Raw genomic sequence first — 16,678 nt, 5'->3', positions numbered from 1 at the left:
CTGCTGAACTCATAGATTTCTGAAGTTACTGGTGACAGCAGTGTGTAGGGAGGCAGATCGGATATGGTGATTTCATAGGAGATATAGAAATCCAGGAGAAAAAAGTGGTATTATGGGTTATAAAAAATCGGTTCTAAATGATTTTTATGTCTCTTTTAGGGGGAAAGAACTGGGATTGAATCTCACTCACGTGTGTTTGGTGCTTTTTAACTCCTTCCTGATGTAAAATATAGGGGAAACTATTTATTTATTATCATTTCCTTTTCAGCCTCAAAAAGCCACATCCAGGCTTTTCTGACATCTGCCCTGTCAAGTTTCCATGATGCTGGGCCCTGAGGGAGGTGAAGGCTTTGTGGTCAAGCTCCGTGGCCTGCCTTGGTCCTGCTCTATTGAGGATGTGCAGAACTTCCTCTCCACCTGCACAATTCATGATGGGGCTGCAGGTGTCCACTTCATCTACACTAGAGAAGGCAGGCAGAGTGGTGAGGCTTTTGTTGAGCTTGAATCAGAAGAAGATGTAAAGATGGCCCTGAAAAAAGACAGGGAAAGCATGGGACACCGGTACATTGAGGTGTTCAAGTCCCACAGAACCGAAATGGATTGGGTGTTGAAGCACAGTGGTCCAAACAGCGCTGACAGCGCCAATGATGGCTTCGTGCGCCTTCGAGGACTCCCATTTGGATGCACAAAGGAAGAAATTGTTCAGTTCTTCTCAGGGCTAGAAATCGTGCCAAACGGGATCACATTGCCTGTGGACCCGGAAGGCAAGATTACAGGGGAAGCTTTTGTGCAGTTTGCCTCCCAGGAGTTAGCAGAGAAGGCCCTAGGGAAGCACAAGGAGAGAATAGGGCACAGGTATATTGAAGTGTTCAAGAGCAGTCAGGAGGAAGTCAGGTCCTATTCAGATCCCCCTCTGAAGTTCATGTCCGTGCAGCGGCCGGGGCCCTATGACCGGCCTGGCACTGCCAGAAGATATATTGGCATTGTGAAGCAAGCAGGCCTGGATAGGATGAGGCCTGGGGCCTACAGTGCAGGCTACGGAGGCTACGAGGAGTACAGTGGCCTCAGTGATGGCTACGGCTTCACCACCGACATGTTTGGAAGAGACCTCAGTTATTGTCTTTCGGGAATGTATGACCACAGATACGGAGACGGCGAGTTCACAGTGCAGAGCACCACTGGGCACTGTGTCCACATGAGGGGGCTGCCGTACAAGGCCACCGAGAACGACATTTACAACTTCTTCTCTCCACTCAACCCTGTGAGAGTTCATATTGAGATCGGCCCTGATGGAAGAGTGACAGGTGAAGCGGATGTCGAGTTTGCCACCCACGAAGAAGCTGTGGCAGCCATGTCCAAAGATAGGGCCAACATGCAGCACAGATACATAGAGTTATTCTTGAATTCGACCACGGGGGCCAGCAATGGGGCTTATAGCAGCCAGGTGATGCAAGGCATGGGGGTGTCAGCAGCCCAGGCCACTTACAGTGGTCTGGAGAGCCAGTCAGTGAGTGGCTGTTACGGGGCCAGCTACAGTGGTCAAAACAGCATGGCTGGATACGACTAGTTTTGTAGGAACGTGTGATTTGTTTGAATCAAATTCTCAGAGGCAGCCAACAAGCAGTGACAAGCAGTTATAACTCTAGAAGAAGCTGTGGGACCCATTTTTGCACCATGAGTTTGTGAAATCTGGATTAAAAGATTACCTCTTCAGTGTTTTCTCATGCAAAGTTTTCTTCTAGCATGTGATACTGAGTAAACTAAAACTATTTTCAGCTTTTCTCAATTAACATTTTGGTAGTAGATTCTGAGTGATGTTCTCTGAGTTAAAGTAGTTTGAGTATGTTAAATGTGGGTCTTTTACACCACATCGCAGTGAACACCTTGGGGAGATGGGCTCTTTTGGAAAACTCAAAGGTGCTAGATCCCCAATTCAAAGAGAAACATTTCTCATGTTTGTTCATTCTAGTTTATATTTTCACTTAAGATCTTTTAGGTTAAGTTTAAGCTTTTTAAAAGTTAGTTTTGAGAATTGAGACACAATACTAATACTGTAGGAATTGGTGAGGCCTTGACTTAAACTTTCTTTGTACTGTGCTTTCCTTTTGGGTGTATTTTGCTAAGTGAAACTTGTTAAATTTTTTGTTAACTAAATTTTTTTCTTAAAATAAAGACTTTTTCACAATGACTGGCACAGATTATCTACTCAGCAAAAGGTAGTAAAGTGGGTGATCTAAGATAATTCTCAATGTACTTTAGTGTCAATTTCAAAAAGTTTAGTATATCAAATCTATGATTTCCCTTATTCTTACAATGAGGCTAAAATAAAGTCTAAGAAAAATATTAAATTTGTGAATGGTGGAGATGGTGACTGGACACAAGCCTGAGTGATAACGACGTAGAAGCACTTGTCCTAACCACTTATGCGCCGTGGTTTTGTTTTTTAGTTTGCTATTGGTACTGGGACTTGCCATAGAGGCAGAAGTAAAAAATCTCTCAGTGTGCATGGCCATGCCACAGTCCCTTCTTCCCCCAGGATTTTGGACACACATGCTTGGTGTGTTTTTCAAGCTGCTGGATTCTGGACTCATACTGCAGTACTATGTGGGATCCAGCTACCTCAACCTCTGCATCATCTACTGACCCTGCACCCTTTCCTAGATAATTCCTATTGTCATCCTCCCTCCCTTGATGCTAAGGGCATAGCCATTCATGACTTAGAAACATTCTTTTTGAGTAATGTTTAAAACATCAAGGCCAGGAACCACAGTTTGTAGGTAACTTGTGAAAACACTGAAGTTTTGTTACACTTAGTTTTATCCATGGGATGCATTCCTGGATTAAATGACAGATTATAGGATAAGCTTATTAGCACTCAATACCTGTTTCCATGTTGTGCCTGAACTGTTACTATCCACATGTAGTGGAAAGTAGTGTCTAATTCCAGGCACCTGCATGCACCATATTGTCATTTTTAACCTTGGGGCTGACAATAAGTAAACCTAGACTTTAGAATGTGGGTGGAGTTTATAAGAAAAAGCATCCTGTGCAGAATTGATAATTACCGTTGGTGGTTTTTCTGGCCTGTGTTTCCTTACTTAATAGCCACATGGTGAATGTAACCTAGATATTCTCATCTTAACCAGTGTCAGGATCTCCCTCTGGCATTTGGGTAGTTAGTGTTCCTAGTTAAACCCCTGAAGGTTTTTATTAGAAATCAGTTGATGTGACAGTAGAGCTGAGTCTTCCCTTTTTCTGAACTCATTGGGCTTCATTGACGCAGCCTTACTGCCAGTGTTCTGCCTCTTCAGGTCTCAACCAAGGCATTTTGGGATGTCAGAGGTGCAAGGAGAGATGGAGGGTGAGCTGCTAAAACTGGGAGGCAGCATAAGGGGATCTAGAAGAGAGCAAGTGACTGGGCCCCTGTTAAGTTCGCCTTTACAGGATCTGTTGTCCTTGGACCCAACTGCCATGTTCCCAAGTTCTAGGCAGCAGTACACCATAAGGAAATCAGGTTGTTGGAGATCCTGCTTATCATTGATGGGGACTGGGGGGACTGGAATGAGAATCTGACCTCAGATTTCATAGAATGTTGGGATCTCCGAGCGTGCATGAATCTGAGGTGGGAAATATGGGAGAATGTAGTAGGTAACCTGAAACCTCAAGGTGACCCTAGAATCTGGCCAGTAAGAGTACCACCTCACTTAGAAGAAAGACACCACCAAGACCTCACCTGTGGTAAGTGGTCTCAGAAGTGGTACTTGTCCTCCTGGGAGGTCTGGCTCATGTCCTAAGCCCAGGTTGCTACCTGTATGTGTATGGCCCTGGAACAGAGTAGTTACAGATGCATGGATTTCTAACCAATTTGACCCAAAGACTTTCCATTCTTTCTAGTAGACAAGTTTCACCAATAAAGAATTTTTTGCATTTTGGCAAAAAACTTTAAAGTACTCTTGGCCTCTGCTGATGTCTGTTCTGGAAAACTATTGACATCATATGGAAGAGTCCTTCCTACCAAAGGAAGTGGCCTTTTTAGGAAACTACAGGGCCTGTTTAGTATGTGTGGACAAGACCTACAGACTGATGCAAGATAAGGGTTGAGTAGAGATTGTCTAGTGCCAGAGAATGACGCCACTTGGTGTTCCTGGAAGGGCCCAAGGACAGCACTAAATGAATGACTGCACTATAGTGAGGGCCCCTAGCATTTTGAGAAGCTTAATGGAATTTTGCTTTCAGGCAAGGTTGGCAGTAAGGAGAAAAAGACCCCAAATCTTGTCAGCAGGTGGTGGCAATCAGGAGGAGGTCAGTGTGATTGCCACAATACACAACTGGGAACCCTGTGTAGCCTTGATCTGTGTTGAAGCTAATGGACTATTGCCCAGGGCATCTATGGGACAGCTAGCCAGAGTATGGCTTGAATTAAAATCCCAAAGGGGAGTGAGCAGGGAGTAGAAGAGAAATGTTTAGCTTACATTGGGATCTTTACTTCTAGAACAGAACCAAGTCTCCAGAGCCATCACATGCCACATTTGCTTTCTCCCTGTCTATACCTGTCTAACAAGTGCAAGCCACCCCTCCCTTCCATCACAAATGCCATCATAGCTCTTCTTAGAGTGGTAGCAGCATAGGGAGAGGACAAATAGATTCCTGGGGCCAAGGATCAGATGAGTTTGCTATCAATTCCATCAATTGAAACCAATTTAAATTTGCCACAGAACACATGCTTGCCAGAGGGAGATAATGGAGGAGGGGAAGGTAACCTCCTGTGGTTATGTGGTCCTGCAATTCCCTCCATCTCTCCTGTGGGACTTTGTTATGCCCACATGCATGGTGGCAGGTATGTTTCTCAATCCACTAGGGCTAGCAGTCTGCAGGGTCTGCTATATGGTATCTGACTCCCTTAGTCACCAGACCTTATTAGGGCTGGCCTTTGTAATTTGCTATAGGGCAACTTGCAGAGAGATGATAAGTGAGATACTTACCATGGTGGATGGCCATGCTGCAATTCCTTCACATCTCTACCCTGAGATTTGGGGTGTTCACACACATTGAACCACCATAATTTTTCAGCCAGGACTCCAGTTGTTGGAATTGACCGTGTGGCTTCCAGCTACTTCAATCACCATACCTAACCTGCTTGCCTAGATACTGCTTTTTAAAAATTATTTTAATTTCTGACTGGATAGAGTTAAAAAGCAAGCAAGTAGGTCCAGGACTTGAACTGTGGTTGGCCATTTTTAAAAGTGATTCTTGCTGTAGGGCACTTGCCAGAGAGGAAGCAACAGATCACACCCCCCCACCCCACCCCCATGGCCATGCTGCAATCCACTCTTAGCTGTTCTCTGGGGATTTGAAGCATGTGCCTGGCATGGGCTTAAGTCACCAGGTCCAGGACTCGGACTGGTCAATAATATGGGAGTCCAGCGATGTAATCATGCCATCTGCTGGTCCCATAACATTTTTGTTTCTGAGAGATTTTTGCTATAGGATGTGTAAGCTTGCCATTTAATGGGTTTTTTTTTTTGATTGGTTTGATTTTTTTTTTTTTTGGTTTGTCTTTCTGTTTTTATTTGAGAAATGGCTCAACTGTACAAATAGCAACATTGATCTGTTTAGTAGATTATAAAGTTCAGAACTTGATATGTGGCAACCTACCATACAAGAAAACAATAAAAGTACGAGTTTTAAGTCAGTAAAAAAGTCCTTAGTGTTTATCTTTGGGTTCTAAATCAACAGCTTGAGTTTGTGTCAGAAAACAAGTTCATTTATCAAGGTACAAAGACAGGAAAGATCTGAAAGACAATCAGTTTCTTAATTTTTGTAGGACATGTGTCTCACCAGAGGGAGGGAGAACGCACCAATGGGGGTTGCATTCATTCTGGGATTTTGGGCACACATGTACACACATCTGACATGTTTCTCAAGCTACCAGATCTGGGACTCTAATCATGCAGTTAGCAATGTGGGATCTAGCACCTTAACCTACAAGCCACTTGCTGGCCCTTTAGTTTTGTTTTTGTTTTGTTTTCTTTTTAATTTTGAATTTATTTCCTCAGAAAAATACAGAGGCATCCTTGCAAGGCCTTTCTCTCCCTACCCCTTGTCCTGTAGCACCCTAGATCAGAGACCTGCCAGCCAAGTTGATAGAAGCCCAGAGCCCAGCCCTTCCCCTGAGTCACTATATTATCAAACAACAGTGATTAGGTGAATTAGAAATCGATTTATTTGGGTGTAATGTTCAAGTTTTCTGCAATTTAGATGAGTGATATCTTCAATCAGAAAAAATGGATTTTTTAAATAAGTTCAATACTCAGTAATAAGCAGCCTTGAGGTAACTCCATTAGGGATGCATCAGAAAGGGAACAGAGCCCATTCCTTGATGCTTGGCGAGACTGCCTGAGGCTGCTTGTGCACTTTGTGAGGACCTCAAGTCTCTTAGGCACAGAGGACTTTAGAGTCCCCATCTTAACGGGTTGCTGAGAACAGAGTAACTTATCAGAAAGTTTCATTAGCTTCCTCTTCCCTGAATGACTGTTTTCCTGTTTTCCATTGTCACTCTAGACTTGGCTTTCTTAGGTGTCATTTTTTTCTGGTCTCTTATGCAGTCCATGGACACCAGTGTCCTGGTATTTTCGTGTTTCTGGAAGACAGGGACTCTGCACCTACTCCCTGGGGCAGAAAGTGTGTTAAGCTGCATTTTGCCTGCTCCGCCTTCCTCTGATCAGTGCCCCCACCCCGGGCTGTGGTGGAAACAATTGTCTTCTCATGACACCCCGCCCCAACCCTAGGAGGTTCCATACTCACAGGGAGAGCTGTTCTCCCTGCAGTACCAGCTACCTCCTAATGGATCTAGTCGCCTTATTCCAGCCACACTTTCACAAGGAGCAAGAAGACCACTGTCCCCTAGGTCACTTGCATACTGCCAGGGTTCCCAGGGTTCTTGGAGCTGCACCCTCACCCTTCACCTCCAAGGACTCAACTGCAATGCCCACTCCTGCCTGGACTTCCCTGTGCTGCCCGGGCAGCACCCAGTGCAGGAGCATCACCCTGTGGCTCAAAGAGCTGGTGCCTTGCGGGCGTTGGGGGATCAGCAGAAGAGAAAGCAGCTGGACCTCATGCCACTCACCAGGGCTCTCAAGGACTGCAGCTAGGCCATCAGCAGGGCTTGAGTCCCATCGGGCCCCACCTTGGAACTCTTCCCCCTCACCCCTTACTGTGTAGTGCTTCCAAGACCTGAGCAGTTGAACTTCAGTTTCCCCCTCAGAGCCCTGCACTGGCTTCTGACCAAGCCCATGAGTCTGGTGACCTGAACCCAGGACACTCTTGTCAAAGGGGTGGTCCCCCTGAGATGTGGAGTGCAACCTGATAGCTGGCCTGAAGCAGAGCGCCTATCAGCCCAGACTCTGGCCTTACTTTAGAAGCTGCTTCCTGGACAAGTGGATATCTTTCACCCTACTGGCCTTGGCCTTGTTCTATAACAGGGCATTTCACTTCCTTCCACCTGGGTGACAGGATGGCCAGGCAGAAGAAGGGGCACTGCCATACCCCTATCCTGTAGTGCTAGACATGCCAGCGTACCCTTGCGGGTGCATGTGACAGGGATCTCAGGTTACTACAAACTGTTCTTGGTTCTGAATGCACTATGCAGGCTTCTTAGGTGCAAAACTGCTGGAGTCTCACAGGATGTTACCTGAAGGGCCTCCCATGGTTTGGGGACAGTTAAGGCATTTTTATTTGGATGAATCGATGAAGGAATTGGTGAGGTCTCAGCAGAATGAGCCACTGAAGTCACCCTACAGGATGAGACATCTTGGTCTCTGGTCATCAGGACTCCCATGGTCACAAGGCATGCTTATAAATGACAAGGTCTTCTCATACAGCATTGTGGTGTTTCACTGAGGTCCCAGTGGAGTTGCCTGGAATGGCGCCATGGGACATGGCTTTCTGGAGAGTGGCCTCCAGACACAGGAGCAGCAGCAATCCACAAGACACCCTGGGCACCCCTGCCCTCCCCCACCAGGCCCCAGAGGCTCACAAGACCACCAGAGTGAGCTGTCTGACTTTTAATTTCTACATCAGCCTTAGCTTCCTGATCAAGAGGGATCAGGGCCACCCAGCCTTGGGATAGAAACTGTCCCAGAAGGTAAGGTCCCAGTGGAGAGGCAGCAGTGGGCGTGTGCTCCTGGGCGATGTTCTCGTGCTCAGGAGGAGCTGGCAGAGCCTGCAGAGAGGAGGCAGGTCCTCAGTCATGGTCCCTACACAGTCCCCGCCCTCAGCCCCATAGGCTCCTCTCACCTGGAGCAATGAATGGGGTGGCTTTCTCAGCTAAGGGACTGGAGAAAGGAATCAGATGAGTGTCATCTGCCCTCAACTCCTGGTGCTCCTCCCCACCCCCCAGGACAGCTCACTGCTGTTCCAAGGGCACTTGAGGGGCCCTCAGGGCTGATAACCTGAGGACAACAGATCCCTCTGCAAAGCCAGGGGGCAGCCAGGACACTGTCCTTGTGCAAGTCCTTCACCGCCCACCCCAGGTCTGCTCAGCTGGAGGTTGTCACAGTAGGGCCTGCCCTACCTGTGCCCCTGGTCATGCCTGCACTTGCATTTGCCACCTGCAGAAGAAGAAATGGGTGACCCCCAGCCCGAGCATCCGTTCCCTCTCACTTTCCCACCAGGCCACCACTCACTCAGGGCTATAGCAATCCCAGCGACGCCCAGGATCCCTCCGCAGATCACCCCGGCCAGCTGCAGGCTCTCCCAATCTGTGGGTGGGGGCAGCGTGAGCTCAGCCAGTCTGGGACCACCTCACTTGTGTCCAGGGATACTAGGGGCTTCAAAAAGTTTGAGGAATGTGCATAGTATATGCCTGGATTTTATTTATTTATTTATTTATTTTGGAATGTTTGCCTCAAAATACACTCACAGTTCAATCCTTTTTTCTAGGAACTTTTTGATGTGCCCTCTGCTTGGGAGCACCTGGTTGTGCTAGACGGCGCCCGGTAAATACACAGGGCTTCTGATCCAGGCCATGAGGGAGAGGCGCACCACTAAATGGATACATTGTAGAGTAAAGAATAAAGGCAGGCGAGCAGAGAAAGGGGGCTTTGAAGAAAGCTCGGGGAGCTTTCCTGAAAGGTGGCAGTGGAACTGAGGCCCAGAGGAGACCTGGGACTGCAGAGGACCAGAAAGCCTGTGGGACTGGGTCCTGGAGAAGCAGAGGGGAGGAGGAGTGGGGGGTGGGGATGCCAGCCTGCAGCCCAGGCCTCCTGTCCCCTCTGTCAGCCTCCCTGCAGGTCCCACAGACACTCCCAAGGAGCAGGTCCATCCCTACCCCACTTTGTCTACACTTCCCAGCTTGTCTGGCAGAGGTTCAGGACAGGCAAGGGTGGGGGTGTGGTGGGAGGCCACAGCTCTTACCATAGTAGAAGGGGCTGTCTTTATCTGCAGGAAAGAAACACGAGAGAATGAGGCCAGACCCTGCAGAAGGGTGTGGGGCTTAGAGGGCCGTGTGGAGTGCTGCAGCAGGCACGGGGGCCTCACTCACCCAATAGGTCATTGGCTTTTAGGGCAGGCAGGCCTAGGGGAGAAACAGGAAGGAGTGGTCACTCCTGCTCTGGTGTCTAGATGAGTCCAGCATAGGATTCTGACAGGTTACAGAGGTGACCCTAGTGGCTCTGCTGAGACTTTCCCAGCCCCAAGGCCAGACATTTCACTCCCAACCACCCAGAGCCCTCCCTGGTCCCCAGGTTGCCAGCTGTTCTTGTGTTCAGGAAGGGGTGAAAAACTGGTGTCTTTTTCCCCTTCCTGAGAAGCTTCCTTCACCTCCCCACTCAGGAATGCTTTTTCTTCCCCTAGTTTTTTGCTATAGGGTGTGTGTGCTAGCCAGAAAGACAGAGACAAAGAGACAGATAGCGAGAAATCATGCCCCAGGGGGGATGGCCACGCTGCAATCCCTTTTCCTCCATTCTCCTCTCAGGATCTTGGGCATGCACGCATACGCGCCCGGCATGAGTTTAAGCCACCAGGTCCAGGACTCGAACCGTGGTCAACTACATGGGAGTCCAGCAACATAGCCATTATGCCAACCACTGATTCCCAAGAATGCTTTATTTTTTCATGCCACAGTTTTCCACAGTTCAATGACTCAGGAACAGTAAGGACAGCTATTGCAATGCAGCATTCTACCTGTACGTCATATCCTCAGTGTACTTCTGTGAACTGACGATCTCAACACAATCACACTGATGGCACTCCAGGCCCCTTAGAAGGTGCTGTCTGCTCTTCCCTTTCTTGGAGATGGGTGAAGGGAGGAGGGCCCACCGAGGGGCTGAGGAACTCACCAGCCAGCAGGAGAAGGGCCCTGGTCACTCTCTCCATGACGCAGCTCACAGGGCGACACTACAGGGCAGAGACAGGTGGGCGTCTGCTGTCCACGACCACCTCAGACTCAGCTCACTCAGGCAGCAGGAGGGGCAGGGCTGGAGACAGTCGGGGTGCAGAACCCGGCTGTGATTGTCATGGCCCCGCTGGAAAGTGGGCACTTTGTTTTCTCATTGGGAGAGGACAGTAGTAACTGCCCAGGAGGTCGGCGGAGCGAGCTCTGCTAGTTCAGGCCCAGCAGCTCCTGCTTGCAGTCAGCGCCACAGGAGGCCTGGCCGAAATCTTTAGGAAGCCTCACCCAGGAAGACACCCCGTTATCTGTTTCACCGGAGGACAGCGAGGCTCGGAGGCTGCAGTCAGATGCCCCAGGTCAGGCCCTACTCTGCTAAGTCTGGGTGTCATAACCCCACACAAAGAGCGCTGATGTGGTGGTTATCAGGCCCAGGGTGTTGTTCACTGAGGTAGGTCCTGGGCTGGCCGGAGTCTGGCTGGAATCCAGGCTGAATTGCCGAGTGCTCCACACGGGCACTCAGAGCCCAGCACCCAGGGCTGAAGGATGACAGGCTCATAGCCCATAGCAGTGGGAACCCTGGCCCCGGCCTCAGTCATAGCCAGGAATGCTGCTCCAGGTGCCCCAGGTCCCACTCTGAGTGTAGGCAAGTACGGGCTGGAAACCCCGGGTAAGCGTCGCTGCTCCTGTACTTGCCCCTGGGCTGGCTGCGCCCTTGGTATCAGACCCTCCCAGCTTCTGCGTCTGGTTGCACACGGCAGGGCAGTGCCCTGAGAGCAGCACCGAGGCCAGTGTGATAGCATTGTGCCAGCTCTGGCTCCTAAGGTCATGAGTCCAGGCACACTTACCAGCCGTGTGTCTCCACAGTCCCTTCACTTGTCTGTTCTTCCGTGTCCTGTGCAGAGGGGATAACCATAATGGAGACCTCACAGGTGACGACAGTGGGGAATTCAATAAACTATTTCTGTTAAGTCTAGGAAGCATGCCTTGCACAGGGTAAGCAGTAAGAGCCTGTTCTGACACCACACACACACGCACGAGTCCTGTACCTAGTAGGGGAAGGGGTGATCCCTTTGGGTTGTGGCCTCTTGACTTCCCCAGGAGGCCTCCCTTTTTCTCTCCCTGGACCCTCCCTCCCAGCTCCCTGGAGTTCCAGGCTTAGGAGGGTCCCAGTTGCAGTCTGGGTATCCTTTAGCCAAAAGTTGACCTCTGTTTCCTCCAGTCTCCAACTTACTCTGTATGTGACAGGGGTTGCAAGCAAAGCAGGAAGCCACAGTCCCTAGGAGGCCACTGCAAACCCTTCTATGTTCAATACCCCAAATAGGCAGAATCCTCTGGTACCCACCACCCTTCCTCAGAGAGGTCCCTGGTCCACCCCCTTACCCCTAGCAGCCCCAGAATCCTAGCAGATGCCTGCTTACTGCTCACCTGAGAGCTCACCTGGGCACTCACCTGAGTCTGGTGTAGACAGCAGGTCTGAGGAAGGTGTGGGGCTGAGGACCGCCCAGGTTGGTTCCAGCCATTTAAACCCAGTGGCCCCACCCAGGGCAAGAACACCTGAGGGCTGGAGGGAACTGGTCAGACTCCTGGAGCCTCCCGCAGCTCCCCTCCCCACTGTGCTCTTAAGGTGACAGCTCACCTGCCACAGCAGGGCTGACCAGGTGCCAGACCTATGCCCTGAAGAAGAAGCCTAGAGGGAGGGATGTGTAGGGCCTCAGACCCTTCAGGAGAGGCTGGTGAGCTTTCAGCGTCAGTATCTCACCTAGATCCTGAGAGGGGCCCAGAGGGGTGCTGGAGGGGGTAGGCATTTCTGGGATCTTTGTGGAAGTTCTGGGACTTCTGCTTGGAGGTGCCCTGGGGATAGCAGACCAGGAGTTGGGCACTGACCTGCAGGCTCTGTTTGCTCAGTGTCCCACTGCGTTTACTTGGGCTGGGTGTCCACTGAGAGGGCCGGTGGGGGCCTTGGGATTGCTTGCCCTCTGACGAGACCCTGTCCCCACTTTTTTACCCCTGCCCCCATCAGGGCCTGGGCTTCCTGTCTACCTCACAGCTGGAGGAAGGGAGCCAGAATGAGTTGTGGGCTGCCTTCCTCTGTAGACCCCATGCCTGCCTTGTGAGCTTCTGCCAAACTTGGCCCACTATAGGTGAGTGTCCCGAGGCCTCTCTATTTGGTTGTTCCTTCTTGAGTTGTTTACTGTTTGATAGTCTTGCCACCATCCTCCTTCCTCTGCTTACCCGCTAACTACAGGCATGTGCCACCATGCCTGGCTCTTTCAGACAGGGTCACACCACGGTCAGTCCTGAACTCCTGCTCCTCCTGCCTCAGTCTCCCATCTCCTGTCACAGGGAGTACAGGTGCCCCACATCGTGCCTGGACTTCAGGTTGGACCTGGAGTTGAACCTGGGCCTCACATGTGGTTCCAAGTCTGGAACTCTAGGGTGCTGGGAGAGGAGAGTCCAGGGAGAGACAAAGGAGGCCTCCTGAGGAAGCCAATGGCCCACAGCAACAGCACCACCATGGTTGTGCCCACCAAATGAAGGGTACTTGGCCTTGACCAGACACTAAGTGGGGATGGCTGACAAGGAACAGGGGTCTCTGACCTGGGCTTACTGCGGAGGGTGCTCCTCTGAAGAGATTCTCGTGAGCCACTGGTGGCTACCTTGGGGAGGAAGACTGCCTGCTGGGGACAGGCAGGAGGGACACTGTCCTGTTGACTGGCCTTTCTGTGCCCACCACACCCACGACTTGTCCATTCTCCTGGCTTCTGTGTGTGAGCAGGAGTGTGTGTGTGTGTACATGTGTGCATAGTCCTCCTGTCTGCGGCCCATCCTGGAGGGTAGGAGAATGCTCCTGTGAGGCTCCCACTGTGTATCAGGCAAGGTCAAGCATTTCTTTCATTTTACCTCTGGGCAGGCTAAAATCATCCTGGTTTATACCTTTCCTCAAGGCAATAATGCCCTAGAGGAGGATGCATCTGTGCTCCTCATAGGGCAGCAGGTAGGGCCTGGAGCAGGGCGCTGTGGCAGTGGCGAAGCAGTGCAGAGGAGGCAGTCCAGGTATGACTGGTGTTTAGTTGCCACTGGGCCACAGTCTTCCTCCCTCTCCACTGGGACTGTGTTTCCTTTGCTGTGCTGGGTCCCGAAGGGGAAGAAAGTGTGGATGCTGGACCCTGCTGAGTTCTGCGCATCAGGCCAAAGAGGGAACAGGCTGGACCCTGCAGCTTTCTCTCTGATTCCTTCTACTCCCTCCAGGCTTTGAACTGGGCCCACCCAGCAAAGGCTCACCAGCTGGTGGCCCATCAGCTCTTCGCTGAGCGTCACCCAGCCCAGGTCCGAGTTCCCTGCAGGTCTCAGTGCCTCACACCAGGTTTCTCGTGTTGAGGTAGATAAGAAATCAGACACTACGGGCAGGGTCCCAGAGGTTCTGATAAGCAATGCACATCCCTAGATGTGCAAGGTCAGTGGCTTCAAAAACAGCCTTCAGAGTCTGTCCAGTGTCCCTCAGGAATCACGCCCTGAGAGAAGAATCCCAGACATTTCTAGTGAATGAAAGGATGGTTAGTAAACATTTTCTTTTTTTAAGGTTGTTACCATAGAGCATGTGCACTTGCTAGAGAGAGACAAGAGAGAGACAAGAGAGAGTGTGGAAAGTGAAAAATCACCTCCCAGGGCAATTGCCACACCACAATCCCTTCTCCTCTGTTCTCAACTTGGGTTTTTGGGCATACCTGCACACAGTCTTGGTGTGGTTTTCAAACCACCGGGTCTGGGACTTGAACTGCACAGTTCGCCATGTGGTCCAGTGCTTTGCCACCTGCTCACTTCTGTAAACACTTCTTAATACAGACAAATGCCTGCTTTTTTACTGTTCGTTCCCTCTGTAGCCTGCTGGGCAGAACTCAGCTGGGAAGGCTGAAAACAGGGCCTCTGCAGGCAGAGCAGTGTGACTGCATGCCAGGCCTCTTCTCTGGACGTTTTCCTGTGGGTGTGTGGGGGTCTCTCTAACCCTGTCCCTTCTCCAGGCTGAGGAGGTTCCTATGCGTGTGTCAGGCTATGTGGGAACTCAGCAGCTCTGGTGACCGAGCCCTGGGCACATGCCGTCCCGGAGCCGGAGCGGAGCGATCAGAGGTAGATGTAGTCCTCACAGCCATTCAAACCGGTCGCTCATGTCCCAGCTGGACGCATGAGGGCACAAGAGGGTGAGTCATTGCCCCGGTGCGCACAGCACGGAACCCCAGCCTGGATCGGACTCCTGAATCCCGAGGCCCAGGAGCTCTCTCCCACCCTACCCTGCCTGATTGGAGTGGTCGGGCACACACGTGCGGGGGCTGAGCCTGGACGGTCCCCTCCGCTTGCCGCCTGGGCGTGGCCAGCAGACGGGGAGCCCGCTGCTCCTGGGGTCTGGAATGGGCGGGATAGGCCCGACCCCGAAGGTCCCCGGCAGGGCGGAGGAGGACTGCCCTCCGAGGCCTCTCTCCCAGCGGTCTGGAAAGAACGCCTGGGCCCCTGCCTCCGGTGGCCCGCTCTCCTCCGGTCCGCAGCGTCCCCGGAGCTGGGCTCGGTTCTCTCCAGGCCCTGGGGCGCGGCTCCCTCTGGGATTCAGGCCCAGCGGCGACCCCACCTGGCCCAAGGCGCGGCTTCTCAGAGCGCGCTGCGATGGGTGGGGTTTTGTGCCCGAGGCGAGTCCATCCCTGCCCACGTGGGTTGGTTGTTGCGATTATCACAGGTGCCTGCGGCTCGTGTGCACCAGCTCCCGGAGCTGCCTGGGTCAGGTCGGACCTCTGTTAGCGGGTTCGCGAGTTCGAGATCCCGCCGGGGCCATGGCAGTGGGGTGCTCGGCGGTGGGGACCATAGGGCGGAAGGAGCAACTTGTCCTGCGAGCGCCGCAGAGCTCGGAGTAGGCGGGGCGGACGCCGCCGGGTTGTAGGCCTCAGTCTGGGGCGGCAGGGAGATACTCTTCTGCGTTTCAGGACGCATCTGCAGGGCTGCCGGGGAAGCGAGGATGTAGACCTGCTTGGGGAGAAGCCGAACGCGTTCTGGGGAGTGAGACGCCAGGGTTGTCACACCGCCCCTTCCTCACGTAGACTTCCGGGAGCTTCGCCCCTTCCTGCAGGGCCCTCAGCCACTGGTCCTCTTGGCAACAGGACTTCTCATCTCTGGGGCACGTCCTCCTCTCGCTTCCTTCAGGCCCTTCATGGGCCACAGCTGCTAAGAAGAGCCTTTCTGTTGTCCCGACCCATTTCGAAACTTCTGATCTCAGGTCGCTCCCTTACCCACTGGGTTGCCGTGGCCACGAGAAAACACATCCCTTGCAGTGTTTCTGTGTGTGTGTGTGTGTGTGTGTGTGTGTGTGTGTGTATCTGTCTTCCCCCAAGGGCAGGTGCAATGCACTCTGGAGCTATGAGATCAAGATTCTTTGTACCGTTGGCCTGGCTCCCACCCAAAGGCACATGGAGCAGCCCACCTCCCTGTCCTGCTTAGCTAGGATCACGTCCTTCCTGCTCCGTTGTACGTCCCTATTCAGTCCTTGCCATTCAATCCTCATCATCTCCCGAAGGCCACTGAGTTCCCACTGCCCAGCTCAGCAGGTGCTTCACCTGGGAAGCCACCTTTCCTGCCCATGGGACCTCCCCACCTGTGTGTGTCTGGGCCCCACTTGGTTCAAGCCCTTCTCACAGGTGTGTGTGCATCTGTCCTAACCGTTCCACCGTGTTTGTGATCAGGGCAGGGACTGCAGGTCACTCATATCTCCCTGCTCTTAGAGACCGTGGCACACAAGTAATTCAGTGGGAACTGGGCATATGTATAAATTAACTACTGGATAGTTGATTGATAAATTACTACGATGATTGATACATTACTAATGGATACGCTAGTAAAAGGAGAATTAGGGGGGCCGGCAGGTGGCGTGGTGGTTCAGAGCACTGGACTTCCACATGGCCATCTGTGGTTCAAGCTCTAGACCTGGCAGCTCGCTTTCTCCCTCTCTCCCTCTCTCACTCTGTCCCTCTCTGGTCAAATTACAATGAAATAAAGTTAATAAAAATAATGTTAACTTTATTTATTAAATTTTAATTTGACCAGTGAGGGACAGTGAGAGCGAGAGAGGAAATGAGAAAGCAAGCCTCCAGGTCCAGGATTTGAACTGTGGTCGCTCATGTGAGAGTCCAGTCCCCTTAACCACCACGCCACTTGCTGGTCCCAATAAAAATAATTCTTAAAAAAAAAAAGGAGGGACCAGCAGTTGGCATAATGGCTATGTTGCTGGACTCCCATGTCGTTGACCATGGG

General features: G+C 51.5%; 2 protein-coding genes across 10 annotated transcripts in view; one reads left to right on the top strand and one right to left on the bottom strand.

The window, feature by feature from the left end:
- LOC102469405 (heterogeneous nuclear ribonucleoprotein F) overlaps positions 1-2,343 on the top strand; it is a 19,926-nt gene extending 17,583 nt beyond the window's left edge. For all 7 annotated transcript variants that reach the window (XM_014587548.2, XM_006147662.3, XM_006147666.3 and 4 more), the window contains one exon: positions 269-2,343. In XM_014587548.2, the coding sequence (XP_014443034.1) occupies positions 320-1,567 (1,248 nt within the window). In that variant the 5' untranslated portion in view covers positions 269-319 and the 3' untranslated portion in view covers positions 1,568-2,343. The remainder of the gene's footprint in view (positions 1-268) is intronic.
- Positions 2,344-5,504: 3,161 nt separating this feature from the next.
- Positions 5,505-16,678, bottom strand: part of LOC102471532 (FXYD domain-containing ion transport regulator 4) — a 15,685-nt gene continuing 4,511 nt past the window's right edge. Inside the window, exons 2-10 of one of the 3 annotated variants that reach the window (XM_006147667.3) lie at positions 11,840-11,951; positions 11,236-11,282; positions 10,338-10,395; positions 9,542-9,574; positions 9,415-9,438; positions 8,685-8,759; positions 8,573-8,609; positions 8,296-8,333; positions 5,505-8,221 (exon numbers count right to left, since the gene is read on the bottom strand). In XM_006147667.3, the coding sequence (XP_006147729.1) occupies positions 8,202-8,221; positions 8,296-8,333; positions 8,573-8,609; positions 8,685-8,759; positions 9,415-9,438; positions 9,542-9,574; positions 10,338-10,374 (264 nt within the window). In that variant the 5' untranslated portion in view covers positions 10,375-10,395; positions 11,236-11,282; positions 11,840-11,951 and the 3' untranslated portion in view covers positions 5,505-8,201. Of the gene's footprint in view, positions 8,222-8,295; positions 8,334-8,572; positions 8,610-8,684; positions 8,760-9,414; positions 9,439-9,541; positions 9,575-10,337; positions 10,476-11,235; positions 11,283-11,839; positions 11,992-16,678 lie in introns of those variants that run through there. The other 2 variants (XM_027771507.1, XM_027771506.1) reach the window with 2 other exon arrangements.

Source organism: Tupaia chinensis, unplaced genomic scaffold (genome assembly GCF_000334495.1).
Source record: "Tupaia chinensis unplaced genomic scaffold, TupChi_1.0 Scaffold000217_1, whole genome shotgun sequence".
NCBI classification, from domain to species: Eukaryota; Metazoa; Chordata; class Mammalia; order Scandentia; family Tupaiidae; genus Tupaia; species Tupaia belangeri.
The sequence above is the reverse complement of the archived record's forward strand: the minus strand, read 5'-3'. Positions and strand labels throughout refer to the sequence as shown.